At 38.7% G+C, this 15,039-nt stretch overlaps 1 protein-coding gene across 2 annotated transcripts in view; it reads right to left on the bottom strand.

Annotated features, from left to right (window-relative positions):
* Nucleotides 1-14,737, bottom strand: part of TENT4A (terminal nucleotidyltransferase 4A) — a 90,062-nt gene extending 75,325 nt beyond the window's left edge. Inside the window, exons 1-2 of one of the 2 annotated variants that reach the window (XM_074207172.1) lie at nt 14,195-14,737; nt 13,830-14,056 (exon numbers count right to left, since the gene is read on the bottom strand). In XM_074207172.1, coding sequence (XP_074063273.1) covers nt 13,830-14,056; nt 14,195-14,689 — 722 coding nt within the window. In that variant the 5' untranslated portion in view covers nt 14,690-14,737. Of the gene's footprint in view, nt 1-13,829 lie in introns of both variants that reach the window. The other variant, XM_074207171.1, reaches the window with a different exon arrangement.
* Nucleotides 14,738-15,039: the final 302 nt, after the last annotated feature.

Here is a 15,039-nt window from a genome sequence, read left to right as displayed (position 1 = left end):
GATTAACCATTCCCATATTTTATTTATGTAATTAAATTTCTGGGAGAAAAAAATAGTTTTCCAAGATTACACAGGCTTAATCACTCAAATTTAAAGCCCATATGCAAAAAAAAATAGAAACCAAAGAAGGTCTCTATCAGTTGGAGAAACTTTGAACAAATTGAATTAGACAAATAATGGAATACTACTGTGCTGAAGAATATGGAGTGAATGTTTCAGAGAAACCTGATGAGACATGTACAAACTTGTGCCAAGTGAAGCAAGCAGAACCAGAATATTCTATACAAAAACAATAACACTGTAAGAACAAAGAACTTCAAAAGATTTAAAAATTCTAATCAACACAATAAATGAGGAAGTATGTTATCCACCTCTTGTTGGAAAGGTAATGGATAAATTCAGAGTACAGATAGAGAATCATACTTTTATATGTGGCCAATGTAGGAAACAATTTTGCTCGACTCTGTATAAATGTTATCAGGGTTTTGTTTTTCTTTTGTTTTCTTTTTTCTAGTAGGCATGAGTGGAAAAGAGAAAAAAATCAATTTTTTGATTAAAAAATTATTTTATTTTTTTAAAGTGACAAAACAGGAAGGGAACTTGAAGATCATCTAGTCCAAAGTTCTAATAATATAGATGAAGAAGTCAAATTCAAGAGGAGTTAGGTGATTGGGTTGATGGGGGGGGAGACTTAAATTCTAGTCGAGGTGCAAAGAAGTTCTTATGAATTCAAAAGTGAAAAAAAAAATTAATTCAATAAAGAATACAGGGCAGAGTTACCTAAAGAGTCTGATATAATAGCAGTACAAGGCACCAATATATTAACTAATTCAGATTTTTATAAGATCTATGTGCATGTGCATCTTCAGTCAAAGGAGATTAAGAACTTATTTTTAAAAGATAAACTCAAACATATTAACAACCCAGTGAGGGAAAAAAATGTACCAAAACACTATTAATAGAATTGCAAATTAAGCATTAACCACTATGGGATTGGCAAAGATAACAAAGGGTTACAATAGTTAATGTTGGGAGGACCATGGAAAGATATCACTGAAGAAATGTGAATTGGTCCAAATGTTCAGGAAAAATAAATACTTGATTTTTAGAAAATTACTAAATGTTTAAAATCTCAAATTCAACAGGATCCTTACTAAATACAACTCCAAAGAGGTAAAAGTCAGAAAGGAAGGTCTTATACTACCAAAATATTTATTACAACATTTTCTGTGCTGGAAGAAAAAAAATGGGAATAAAATAGATGTCCATCAATCCAGAAATGATTTTTAAAAACTATGGTATAGGAATGTAATGAAATACTATTGCATTTTTTTTAGGTTTTTGCAAGGCAAATGGGGTTAAGTGGCTTTCCCAAGGTCACACAACTAGGCAATTATTAAGTGTCTGAGGCTGGATTTGAACTCAGGTACTCCTGACTCCAGGACCAGTGTTCTATTCACTGAGCCACCTAGCTGCCCCAACACTATTGCATTTTAAGAGAAAAGAAATCAGTTCCAAGAAAGCACTGGAGAATGGGCCAAAGGAAGATTGCTGAAACTGAGAATGCTCAGCCTCAAGAACAGCCTTGAGAAAGAATGTGGTGGTATTTTTCAATTATCTGAAGGGTTTTAATGTTAAAGGGCGATTAGACTTGTTCTGCTTAGCTCCATGAGACAAAACTAGAAACAATATAAAGTCTTTTCACAATGGTAGATCTAAGCTTGATGTAAAGAATACATTCCGAATAATTATAGGCTTTTTCAGGGATATATTGGTCTATGTCAGCCAGGATCCTTTCAGTCTTTGGTAATGGGTCTCTCTCATCTTCTACGCAGTCATTGCTATGTTCTGTCATTCTGCACACCATACAAATGCAGAATAACATAAAGTCAGCTATCAACACTATTTATTATTTCCGTCACTGTCTAAACTACCAGATCAGTGGCTCATTTCACCACGTTTTAAAATTGAGCATAGGATCATAGATCAAGAACAAAAAGCCATCTAGTTCAACTCCCCCCCATTTTACAAATGAGGAAACTGGGATCAGGAAGGTTAAGTTGTTCAAGGTCACATCCAAACTCCAAAGTCAATGGATTTTCAAATTAGTCATTTATGATCAAGTAAAATCTAATCTAAATTGGCTAATTCTTTACCAGCATCACAACAAGGCAAAGTACCTCCAACCCAATCTTCCATGAAATCCACAATGTAATTCAATAGGCATTTTAAGTCCCTATTATGTGCCAGAAAGGTTAGAGAGATGAACTGTCCAAAGGCTGAACTCCAGTGAGAAGAATCACTAACAATCTGTGACAATAAACTTCTTTATTATAAAGGAATTTGAAAAAAGTTTGTCTCAAGACAGACTGTTTGAACTGAAAAAGACAAGACTATAAAATAAAATATCATGGAAGAAAAATAAAACAGCACCCATGCTCAACTTGGTGCTCATGACATCATTCTGTCTCAGTGATTGAAAAGAAAACTGCCATCCTAACGTGTTTTCAGGCCCCACAGACTATTTTTTCAGAAGTCTAGATCACCCTTTTCTAAACTATAGTCCATTAGCCATTAGTGAGTCAGTATTGTCATCATCTAGCTAGTTGGCGCAGTGGATAGAGCACTGGCCTTGGGGTCAGGAGAACTAAGTTCAAATCCAGCTTCAGACATTTTGACGTTTACTAGCTATGTGACTGACTTTGGGCAAGACATTTAACCCTGAGTGTCATCTCTAGTTGTCCTGATTTATATCTGGTCATTGGATCCAAAAGATCCTGGAGGAGAAAATGAAACACAAGCACCCCTTCACTCAAAACCAATTCATGTGCTTGTCATGACATCACCTCCCTGATGTCATGGTCTTCTTCAAGAATGAAATAAAAGGGGGGCAGCTAGGTAGCACAGTGGATGAAGCACCAGCCCTGGAGTCAGGAGGATCTGAGTTCAAATTTGACCTCAGACACTTAATGATTGCTAGCTGCGTGACCCTGGACAAGTCATTGCCAGTATGTATACTACACACATGCGTATTAAATGGTGATCCCTGACTCTATATTCCCAAAAGTTACAGGCTATTATTAAAACAAAAGATCTGAGTTAATCAAAGTGAGTTGACACGAACTAAAAACCACAAAATCAGAATATGACAACTTTCAGTATTTGAAAATAAACAGAACTGAAGATGTAGCCTGTAGAGTATTTAAATTTCACAAGAATATACTTATGAAGATTTCTCATTGCTTGCAAGAACTGTCAAAAGCAGTCTTTAGGAACTGATCTGGTAGATTCCCAAATCTAGTACTGTAATCCCTCCAGAACAATGGTTGAGAACTGGTGAGAAATCTCACCCAAATCAAAATTGATTGGAAAATCAAATGCAAAGAAGAATTGCAACACTTACTTTAAAACCTAGATAATATATAAGCATAATTAGCTTTATACAATATATTCATATTTATCTATATGGCTTAATAATTTTAAATGCATTCTTTGCAATTAATTAAATTGAAATGCATTCAAAATTTTTAAATTTTGAAGGTCACTTTTTGTAAAATGAAGAAAACAAGAAACACTTGATTTATGTTTTACAAATCTTTTTAGCAAAAGTATTATTCAAAGTATTACATAATCATTTTAATTGCTTTCCAATCTTAAAAAACCATGCTGTACATAGCTGCATGCACATAATATACTTTCATAGTCTACTTTATAGTTAGTTGGTCTTGTCTTTGAACACTAAAGACTGGAGGTATAAGCATTACTGTCCCCTTTTTTAAAATATGAAAAACTAAGCAACTTCCTCAATGTAAAGGGCTGGTAAAAAGAGTTGAGAGACAAACAAGGTAGAAGAGGATATGCAAATCTGAAGTTCCTGCTAGATCACTCTAAGAAAACCTAGTCCAGAGCACTGGCAAAGGATGAAAGAAAATCAAAAAAAGAAAAAAAGAAAGAGAATCAAGTTGGACTGTAGAAATAGGAAGCCAAAGGAGAGCAAGTTAATTTTGACTAGGCTTTTGAATCACTTTCTTATCATTGTGAAGTTCTAAAACTTCATACTTTCAGTATATTCAGAACCCCTTCAAAAATGGAAATTTGGATGCGAAAGAAAAAAATAATTCATTTCCTGAATTTATTAGTTTGCTAAGTGACTGGAGGATAATTAATGGTGCATATTTCTACTATTGCTTTTCCACTTGATTACTTTATACAATATAAATCCTAATCATTCCTAATATTTCTGAGTCACCTCACTCTTTTTATACTCCTATTCACTTTTTTCTTGTCAATAAAATAACTAAACTTGCATTTTCATACTTCCTTCCTAACAAAATATTGTCAGTCTAGTTTCCACATTAGTCTTGAATAAGTTTCTAAACTAGAGCTTTCTAATTAGAAAAGTACTGAATAACAGAGGCTTTTACTATTAGCTACATGATTCATAGATTCAACACTAAGTTAAAAATAAGCCTGAATTCTATTTCTCTTACTACTTGAATAATCACTTTACTTTCCCAAGTGCCTTTCCTCATCTATCAAAATAATAATAACAATAATAATAATAATAATAATGAAAGATTTAAATAGTGCTAAATTTAAAGTTTACAATGCACTTTACATGTCTTGTCTCATTTAGACTAGATGACCTCTGGGACCTCAGTTTTACGGGTGTTATAGAAAATTAAACAATTATTTCCTGCCCGTTTATTCCTTGCCTCCACTCTTTGAGTGAGGCAATGGAGAATACAAGCACAGGAACATTTATAAACAAAAACTGCCAGAAACAAATATATAAACAAGCAAGTACAGCAGGACTGTTCTTGGTAATTAAAGCAAAAGAGAATCCTTACCAGTGATGTCTCTTAGAAAAGGGGGAAGGGGGATTTTCTAATTTCAAAGAACAGTTTCAGTCTCAAACAATCTGCATTGCCTAAGTCTAAAATTATAATAGTCATTAATCATTACTATATGAAAGAAGCTTTGGCCTGTGCTCCAAAGGTTGACATATGTGCATTTTTAAAAAGAATCTGCTAGGTGGCACAGTGGATAAAGTACTGGCCCTGGAGTCAGGAGTACCTGAGTTCAAATCCAGCCTCATACACTTAATAATTATCTAGCTGTGTGGCCTTGGGCAAGCCACTTAACCCCATTGCACCTTGCAAAAACCTTAAAAAGAAAAAAAAATCTAAAAGATTTCCCTAAGATAGGCAGAATTGGACTTTTTGTCATTTTTAAGTTCAGTCTCCAGAAAAGGAAAGGAAGCTTCTAAGTCTTTTAAACAAAGTACAAGTCACCCTTATCAGATGAAAAAACTTGTTCTCCTTACAAAAGCATATCTCTTAAATCTTGGACAAATTACGATTAAATTTATTGAATGAAACTAAATATCTAACCAACAACTAAAAACTACCAGCACTACTGATTAAGCACCCATGACACATTCTTCAGGCACCCAAACTGTCTTTTTTGCTATTCCTCCTATGTGACATTCCATCTCCCATATTCTTGCATTTGCATAGACTATCTCCTTATACCCAGAATTCCCTCCCTCCTAACTTTCCACTCATAGGATGCTTAATTTCCTTCAAAGCTTGGTTAAAATGTTATGTTTTACATAAATAAGGTTTTTCCTGAACTCAGAAAAAAAATGACCTAGTATTTATATTTGTATATACACGTGTGTGTGTGTATGCTATCTTACTCTACAGAAAGTAAATTCCTTGAAGGAAAGAATTGTTTCACTTTTTATATAGTCTAGTATAGTGCCTGATACAAAGCAAGAGCTTAAATAAATGATTGCTGATTACAAAAAGTGATATTGGTTACATTTTAAAAGATTACTAGTTACTGATGAAGGAGTCAATTCCTGAATCAGCTATGTACATTCAGAACAACAAATTCTTAGCATGAGAATACAAAATGAGAATAAATAAATATTAAATTTAAAAAACCTATTAAAAGAAAGTACAAGGGGGCGGCTAGGTGGGGCAGTCTTTAACTCTCCCAACTATCCTTCATATAGATGCCAAACTGATATTTGTAAAGTATAAGTCTGATCACATGACTCTCCAAGCTAATAAGACTTTTTTGAGCTTGGAGAGTCATTTTTCTGCTTAGCATTTGAAACTAGGCCTTTCAGTCTTTCTAGATTAATTTCATCTCTCTTCTCCCCGCCTCACCACAGAGTTTATATTCCAGAAAAACGAGCCCTAGATGCTTTGCACATGATCTTCCATTTTCATTTTCCAAGGCCCCCTCCCACTCCTTGAATTCAGTTCCTTCTTTACTACTGCCTCTCAGAATCCCTAACTCCCTTCAAGTCTCTGATTAAGTAAGTGCTACTACCTTCAGAATACTAGGTTTTTTCTTGATCCCCAAGTTGTTACTGTTCTTTCCTCAACCCAAAATGGCCTCAAATATATGTTATGCTGGCATTTGAATGCATATGTATTTTGTAATTACAATTTGTTTCCATCTACTTGAATGTTATCTTCTTGAGGTCAGAGATTGTTTCATTTTTGTCATTGTATCTCTAGTGCCTTTGTTTCATGGATTGCCAAGGTGGAGGGGGAAGTCGTGACCAGATACTCAGTTTAATAGTAATGTGCCTCCAAAATAATTACAAATTATTATCACACAAAGAACAATAAAGAATGTGGCAATTGTGAGAAGCAATATAATTAATGAGAAATTCTGAGAAAAAAATAAAGAACTATATAAGACAAGATGGTCGGCCACTTGACAAAACCTAGGATGACTAGTAGAAGGTCCTAATGCACCACTAGTATTCTTGGAATATCAGAAGGACTAGAGGAAGGACTTAAACAGTTATTAGACCCTGTGTTAAACTAAAGGGAAAGCTTAGCCAGGAAAGACACAGGCATAGATTGGTTGTGATCTGCATCCTAAAGAAACTATCAAATCTTTAAGCTCATAGATCCAATTTGAATGGATCACCAATTAAATGTTCAACTGGAAATAAAAGTTTTGAAAAGCATCTGTAGAGAGACAATAGGTAAAAACATGGGAAAAAATTAAATTGTCCAATGAATTGAGAAAACAGAATAGTCAAAGTCACAGTCTTGGGAAAAACCATTACTAAAAGATTAGGAAAGTCAATCATTGAAGCAAACTGGAAGAAGCTATTAAAGAAATATAATGAGAATGAAGAGCACTGCAGTTTAGGAAGAAAGAATATCCTATAGGGGGGTTGTCACAAATCAACTGTTCCCATTATAAGATGTTATCTTTGAAAAAAGTCACTAAATTTGATGAAAAGTGAATTAAAAGAATGGATTCAATAGAATACCTAGTAGAACTTCAACAGCTGAAGAGCAGAAGAACTGGAGACATGGAAATGTAGCACAGACTACTTTTTTCAGGAGGTTAGTAGTCAAAGAGAAAGATTAAGAAGGTAAAGAAAAGGGTTTTTTTTTTTAGGATTGAAGAGATTTGAACATATTCAAAAGCAAATCAGAAGGAACTAATGGGAAAAAACCTGATGTTATCAGTTCATAAATTGAGCTGGAAAGGAGTTTTGAGATTATCTATTCTAGAAATTCTTAATCTGGGATCTATGGATTTGGGCTTCAGGGAGTCCATGAATTTAAATTGGGGGGAAAAAATCATGTGTTTATTTTTACTAACCTCTAAGTGAAATTTAGCATTTCCTTCTATTATGAATTTACTTAAAAAAAAATATTCTGAGGAGGTCCTTTGGCTTCACTAGTCTGCCAAAGTGGTCCATGATTCTCCATTAAAAAAAAAAAGTTACAAACCCCTATAGTCCAACTCTCTCATAAATTATCTAGTTTATTCCACTCATTTTGTAGATAAGGTAATAAATCCAGAAAGTGACTTGGTCATTGTTAAGAGGGTATTAACCTGAAGGTTTTCATTTTCTATACCTCCTGACTCAACCCAATAGCCACAATGACTACATCTAACTCCCAGCTAAAAGTTGGCAAAGAACTTTCTTCACAGTCCTGTGACTTTAAGTATTATTATCCCCATGTTAAAGAAGTGGAACCCGAGGTGCTAAAAGGTAAAGTGAATTAGCCAGGTTTATATAATTAGAAAGGGATATATTTGTGGCAGAACTCAAATCCAGGCATCCTAACTTTGAATTCATCCTTCTTCAAACTATACCCATTGCCTCTCAGTACTTTGGAATTTAAAAAATACACTTTTTTACAATAAGGTTTATTTACTTTTAGAATACTTCCTACTTTCTGTATTTTATTCTTCAAAGAATAAAATTAGGTTACCTAATACCCATGCTATTAGGAGAGAGAGGTTTGTTGGTGTGTTGGAGGGGAGGCAGTTGTAGTTGACTTGCCCAGAGTCACCAAGCTAGTAGCTATGCTGTTTTCACAAGAAAAAAATTGTATAATTTTTTTAGTATTAAAAAAAAACCTGAACATTATAAGTAGAATCCAAACCCTGGAAAAGTTATTGGGTAATAAATAAAAAATAAAATAAAATAAATATACACACGCACACACACATATTCAAGTTTGATGTTGGAAGGGAGGGTTCTCCATATTGCACTTCTCTCCCAGTTCTCCTGAGTACTCATATAAAATAATGGGGCATATTCTCAATAACATCATATAACATCAGCAGACATCCATGTAAAGGGTTAGGAAGTGTCAGTTTATCATGGAGTATTGCCTTATATAAAGAAACACAAATTCTTAATTTTACAGATGATAAAACTAAAGTTCAGAGAGATTGTAACTTGTGTGATGTCACAAAAAGCCCATGTAGAAGCTTGAACTTGAACTCTGAGCTTATTATTATAAGTTTTATTATATCACACAGGCTCTCTATCTCCTCTTAAGTGAGAGGAAATGAGGAGTGGGGCTAGAATAAAGAGTATATATAAAATAAATGGCATCTTGTCGATTCAAAATAGTCAAACATGAGTTTGTTGTTTTTGTGATTCAGTCATTTCCAAATCTTCCCAACCCCCTTTGAGATTTTCTTGGCAAATATAATGTAGTGGTTTGCCATCTCCTTTCTCCAGTTTATTTTGGAGATGAGGAAACTGAGGTAAACAGGATTAAGTGACTTATCCAGGTCACACAGTTAGTATCTGAGGCAGGATCTGAATTTAGGTCTTCCTGAGGTCCAGGGAGTCTATCCATTTTACCACCTAGCTGCTCCCAAAACATCAGTACAACGGGTCATTAGGAAAAAAAAATATTTTCCTAGTGCATTTAGGAAACTAGGATGCTGGTTCTATTAAGCTTAACTATAAGGAAGTCACTTTACACCTTTCTGTACTTGCAATTTCCTCATCTGCAAAACGATCAGTTGGGAAATATTATATCTGATTATTAAATCCAGTTATAGAATACATATAGAACCTAAATATATATCTGATTATAGAAAAACATTCTTAATTTAAAAAATATTCAAATAGCCTGTTGAACCTTTTCTTTGGGGTATAACAACAAAGGTATCAAAAAGCAATGAGGCAGAGAGAAAATATAAATACAAAATAGTGGTGTTAAACTGTCCTACAAAGGAAATAAGCATCTTGAAAAAATAAATAAAAATAAGAGTCCGAAAGAAAAAATTTTCTTTTCTTTTTTTTTGGAGGGGGGGGGTAAGGCAACAGGATTAAGTATTTGCCTAAGGTCACACAGCTAAATAAGTATTTTGTGTCTGAGGTCAAATTTGAATTCAGGACCTTCTGACTCTCAGGGCCAATGCTCTATCCACAGTACCACCTAGCTGCCCCCGAAAATGAAGTTCCTAGATTTTCTCAATTCCCTCATAGGATTAAAGAATTTAAAACATAAAAGTTAGAAATAAATCCAAAATTGCTCTTCTCTGAAATCTAAATGAATATTTCTTCTATTATATAGTGTATATATATAAAAACACAATAAAACAGTAATTTGTTGGTTTTTTTTCTTCGAGTAACTGGAATTAAAGATAAACCAAATTAAGTATCCCCAAGGGGCAACAGGAAAGATCTTGATACAAAAAACTGTTGCAACCAATAACCACTAATTAAATATATGGCACATGATAATGGTCATTAAGTTCAAGAGCTGCAAGACCCAAGGGTATGGCATTGTCATGCACTACATACAAGGGGCAGACTTGACTTTTTAAGTTTGGGGATATTTTTTGAGTCATCAATTGTTCAATTTCAAAACAACCCTAATCCCTATGGGATGGCATAAAATGCAAAAGACCAGTGATAACTTCATGACCTTGGGCAAGTCACTTAACCCCACTGTCTTATTTTAAAAAGAGACCAGTGAGCCCCACTTCTATCTCAATAATACCCAAGTGCTTCTCTATAACATATATATATATATATAATATACACTCTATTTTTGGTTATTATTCAATAATTAGTCTCTCCTACACATACACACACACACACACACATAGAAGTTCTCCCCCTCTTTTACTGATTTATGAAGCAAAAATTTTTGCAGTCACCCTCAAAATGTTGGGTGGCAGGGAGATGAGAGGTTAAAAAAAGCCAAGGTATTTATTTCAGAAACCAAGAAGATCAAGTAATACTAGATAGTAACCCAGGAAAGTTCAGAGACAGGACTGGGTACTAGATTTTTTGATATCACTGACAAAATTACTCTTTTAGTCACAATTTTAAGCTGTCTTCTAATTCTCAAAAATTATCAACTATTCTCAGACTGCCTTTTTAATGTAAAAGAAAATCAAAAGTGTTCAAGAGAACCAATATAAATATAGATTAGCAAAACCCAAGCAAACATTTCACCTGTCCCCTTTTCTCCTTCTGAAAGTTCCCATTTGTTCGGGCTCCTTTTACCCTTTGACCTGCTTTTCCCTTATCACAATCAAGATTCAGTTAAGTCCACAAAACAAATGGGCAAATACTCATAATGCCAAGCTACTTGTTCTAAGAGTAGAAAACCACTGTTGATTCTCCCCCTACACTTTTCCAGAAAAATACAGACTGTTACATAGTTCATCAGGCAAACATCCAATTGGCCTATGAGTTAAAGCTACAACCTAATTCCACAACCAAACCTCAAACTATGAAGGAATAGGCAGTTTTGGCAACAGATCCTCCACTTGACTAATCAGGCAATTGAAAATTCCGAAGTTTTATCTATGCTTATTTCTGTAGCTCCTTTCCAGACTCAAGTGGATTAGACCCCTTTTGTAGTGTTAAACCATCACTTTAGGCATATTCACAAGTCACTGGCAGGTTCAGCCCCCAAAGCAGAAACCTAAGGAGTAGTTTTGGGGCCTAGGTTGCCACAAATATCAAACTGGATGCAGATTAATCCATAGTCTTTTCTACCTTAATCTCTGATACAATTCTGATTTTCTACTTTCAAACTTTAGCCCATTATTAAAAGAACTATAGTTAACATGAAAGTAACATAAGAAGTGGGCCACTGCTTCAGCCCCTTCAGGAAATAGGTGACAAGCCATCAATCTCTCTTCTGTTTAATGCAAAAAAGTGAGATTGCCTTCAATTTACAAAAATACAAGGAGACATCAAAGGAAAGAAGGGAAAGTGTGAATTGTTGGGGGGGGGGGGTGTTACATTTTAGATAAAAGTCCCTAAGCATTTGGGTATCACTAAGAATTAACAGATGTTCAGGGCTTATAACACTTAACTCTAAGCCATGTTCCATGTTCCACAAAAATGTTCTACTACCTGGCAATGGAGAGGTTAGTAATGATAAACAACACAGTATGGACAACTATGTACAGTCTGCAAAATCATTTGGCAAAGCACTGACATGTATGATGGGAATAAAAAACTACAAAACTAAAACATACCTCCTCCCAAAATGGGCAATATTTAACCATCTGTAAATAAGATGTTACTAAACAGTACAGGACATATGTGTCTCATTTTTTTTAATAAGACATTCTATTCAAACACTTTAACTTTTAAGCACACAAGAACTCTACAAAAATTTTTGAAGTATTATACTATTCAAATTTACAAATGCAATCTTTACTTAGGAAGCTATAAAACATTTTTAAAAATTTAAAAACTATTACCCTTGCTAAGCATTCTCAGGGGCCACACATTTAGACTTCAAATTCAAACCAGGTGAAACAAGTTATGGGTATGAGGCTATAATGTATCATACATACTTTCAAGTATCAATCTCCATGCATTCCAAAGTACTTAAACTGATTTTTAAAAACACCCCCAAGGAAATAAAAAGACCTAGTTTAAACAAAATCCTTTACTATCACTTTCCCCACACACATACACACACACACACATTTGGAGAATACAACAATAATCTGTTCTCTTAATAAGTGTATAATGCTGGAAAATTTGGATGGGCCTACTTTAAAAGATTCAAGTGATAGTTTCTACATTGACTATAGTTTATTATCTTGATTGCTTGGAAAAAAATAAACTTTAACAGTCCATAACACAAGAGTGTACCAAGTGGCCTGCCTAGTGCTTTAACACAAGAAGCACTTATTAATATTTATTGAAATGAACTCAATGAAGAAAAAAAAGAAGGAAAATCTTTTGCCTTCGTTTCCAAATTCTCAATCATACAAATGGCAAAATGAGAGATGGGAAAGAGGGAGAAAAGAGAAGAGTACTTTTAAATATTCATATTTAGGACAGTATCAAATTGGAGAACATTTTTTAAAACTTCCTTGGATCCAACATTTTCACCAAAATTCACACATAACTGACCTAACAAAGCTTCTTGAGTGAGCTGAATATTTTCAGTTACATATTCCAATGACAAAATGAGTACTATGAGAACTGAGACTTACAATTCTTTCAACTTTTTAAAAAAAAGTATGATCATTTAGCCACAATTAAATTGTATTACAAAAGATGACTCTTGAATTAGTTTTTAGGCTACTCTATTACATTATTACAGAAAAATGCAATCATTTGGTGCAACACATACCCCAAATTTCTTGTCTTTCAAGATGTCTGCATTTATGTTTTAGGAAAATGGAATTCTGACCCACACAATCAAAACCCCTTGCTAATTTTAAGACAAATAAGATCATTGACATTTATTCCTTGTTTGAAAAAGTGGAGAAAAATTCAAATTTCCATTCCATTTCTATGTGATTATTGGTATAGAAATTTTGCATGGTGCCAGAGTAGAGAAGTCATCTATAAAACTCCAGTAGTCTTTTCCTTCATCTGTTAAATTTTATAATCTGAGCTATTAACACTCATACTAAAAAATGGTTCTTTTTCTTGTAAGACAAATTGAAGTTAGCAGTGGTAAATTATACCATGCTGCCTCAAAGGCCAAAAGCAATTTAATTTGCATCTAAATGCAACTTCAAAACGCCGGCCCGGCTGGCTCTCGGTTCCAGTGACTTTTGCCTAGTACCCTCCAATTCACACGTCTGTCCATCTCTTTCTGCCGTTAGCCGTGATCTCTAGCACCCAGGTTTGTTTTCGAGATTTGGGGGCCAAATAAGGAGCAAAATTTTTAAAAGGGGGCGCCTCCTCGCTAGCCAGAGAGCCTGCGACCATCACTTTCCAGTACACTTCAAACGCCCTTCCTCGCCACGGCAGTAAGGGAAGAGGTGCTGTGACTAGCCCGGGCGCCCTGGGCCGCGTCCTGGGCCGCTGCACGCGGCTCGCTCTCCCCGGCATGCCCTCTCCCACCGCCCGGGGAAGTCTCAAGCGCGGCGGCCCGGGCCCGTCGGGTGGGCCGGTCACGCCCCCCGCTCCGCCTCGTGCAGTGCGCACACACAATCACACACACACACACGCATGCACAATCACACACACACACGCATGCATGCACAATCACACACACACGCGCGCGCGCGCCCCGCGCCCGGCCGCTGCTCACCCCTGGATGCCCGGGCTGTAGGTCCTGGTCTTCCAGGGGGTCCCGGGCCGCTGCTGCTGCTCCTGCGGGAGGTGGTCGTTGCTCAGCGCGGCGCCGCGGCTGCCGGACAGCAGGTAGTTCATGCCATAGGTGCTGGCCTTGTTCTCCCGTTTCCTGCGGCCCGGGTGGTACTGGTGCTGCGGGACGGAGCCGGAGGAGGCGGGCGGCGGCGGCGGCGGCGGCGGCGGCTGCGGCGGGGCCGGCGGCGGCGGCGGGGCCAGGAGGCCGCCGTGGTGGTGGTGGTGGTGGTGGTGATGGTGGTGGTGGTGGTGGCCGTTCGCGCCGCTGAGATCGCTCAGTTTGTTCTCGCTGAAGTTAAAAAAGGCGGCGGGGCCTCCGCCGCCCGCCCGGCCCGGGAAGGGGCCGCCGCCGCCGCCGCCGCCGCCGCCCCCGGCCAGAGTCCTGGCCGAGGCGCCGCCGCCGGAGGACGAGGACGACGAGGAGAAGCCGGGGCTCTCGGTGCCGGACTCGTTGGTGGAGGAGCTGGACGAGGACGAGGACACGGAGGGGGACTTGTGCAGCCGCCGCCCGCCCTCGGCCGCCGGGCCGGCGGGGACCAGCCCGCTCGGCGGCGCGGGCGCGGCGGGCGCGGGCGCGGCGAGGCCGCCGCCGGGGGCGGGCGCCGCGGCCGGGCCGGCCTGGGCCGGGGGGCTGCCGCTGCGGGCGGCGGCCGTGTCCAGCGCCGGGGAGTTGAGGCACAAGTAGGGCGGGTAGCCGGAGCCGCCGCGCCCCACGCCCTGCGAGGTCTCCCAGATCTGCATCCACAGGGCATTAGCGGGTCCCTTCTGCTCGGGCTGGATCCAGGCCACGCGCGGATCCATCCACGCTCGCCGCGGCCGCCGCTCCGCCCCGAGCCCACACCGCGAGCCGCCGGCCCTCCCCGCCTGCGCGCGCACTCACGGGGGCCCCCCCCCCCGGCGCCCGCCCGGCCCCGCCGCACGGAGGAGGCCCGGAGCCGGCGAGCGGCCCCGCCCCCGCGCCCCCGGGCCCCGGCACACGCGCACACGCCGCCCCGCGCCGCGGCCGCCGCCGGAGGGGGAGGGGCGGCGGGCTGGGCCGGGGCCGGGGCCGGGAGGCCGGGCCGCGCGGGGCCCGGGCCGGGGACGCTCGCACGTCGCTGGCCGGCGGCTCCGGCCTCTGTCGCTGCGTCTCGCTCGTCCGCTGTCTCCGG

This window comes from Macrotis lagotis, chromosome X (genome assembly GCF_037893015.1).
Source record: "Macrotis lagotis isolate mMagLag1 chromosome X, bilby.v1.9.chrom.fasta, whole genome shotgun sequence".
In the NCBI taxonomy this organism is placed as follows: Eukaryota; Metazoa; Chordata; class Mammalia; order Peramelemorphia; family Peramelidae; genus Macrotis; species Macrotis lagotis.
The sequence above is the reverse complement of the archived record's forward strand: the minus strand, read 5'-3'. Positions and strand labels throughout refer to the sequence as shown.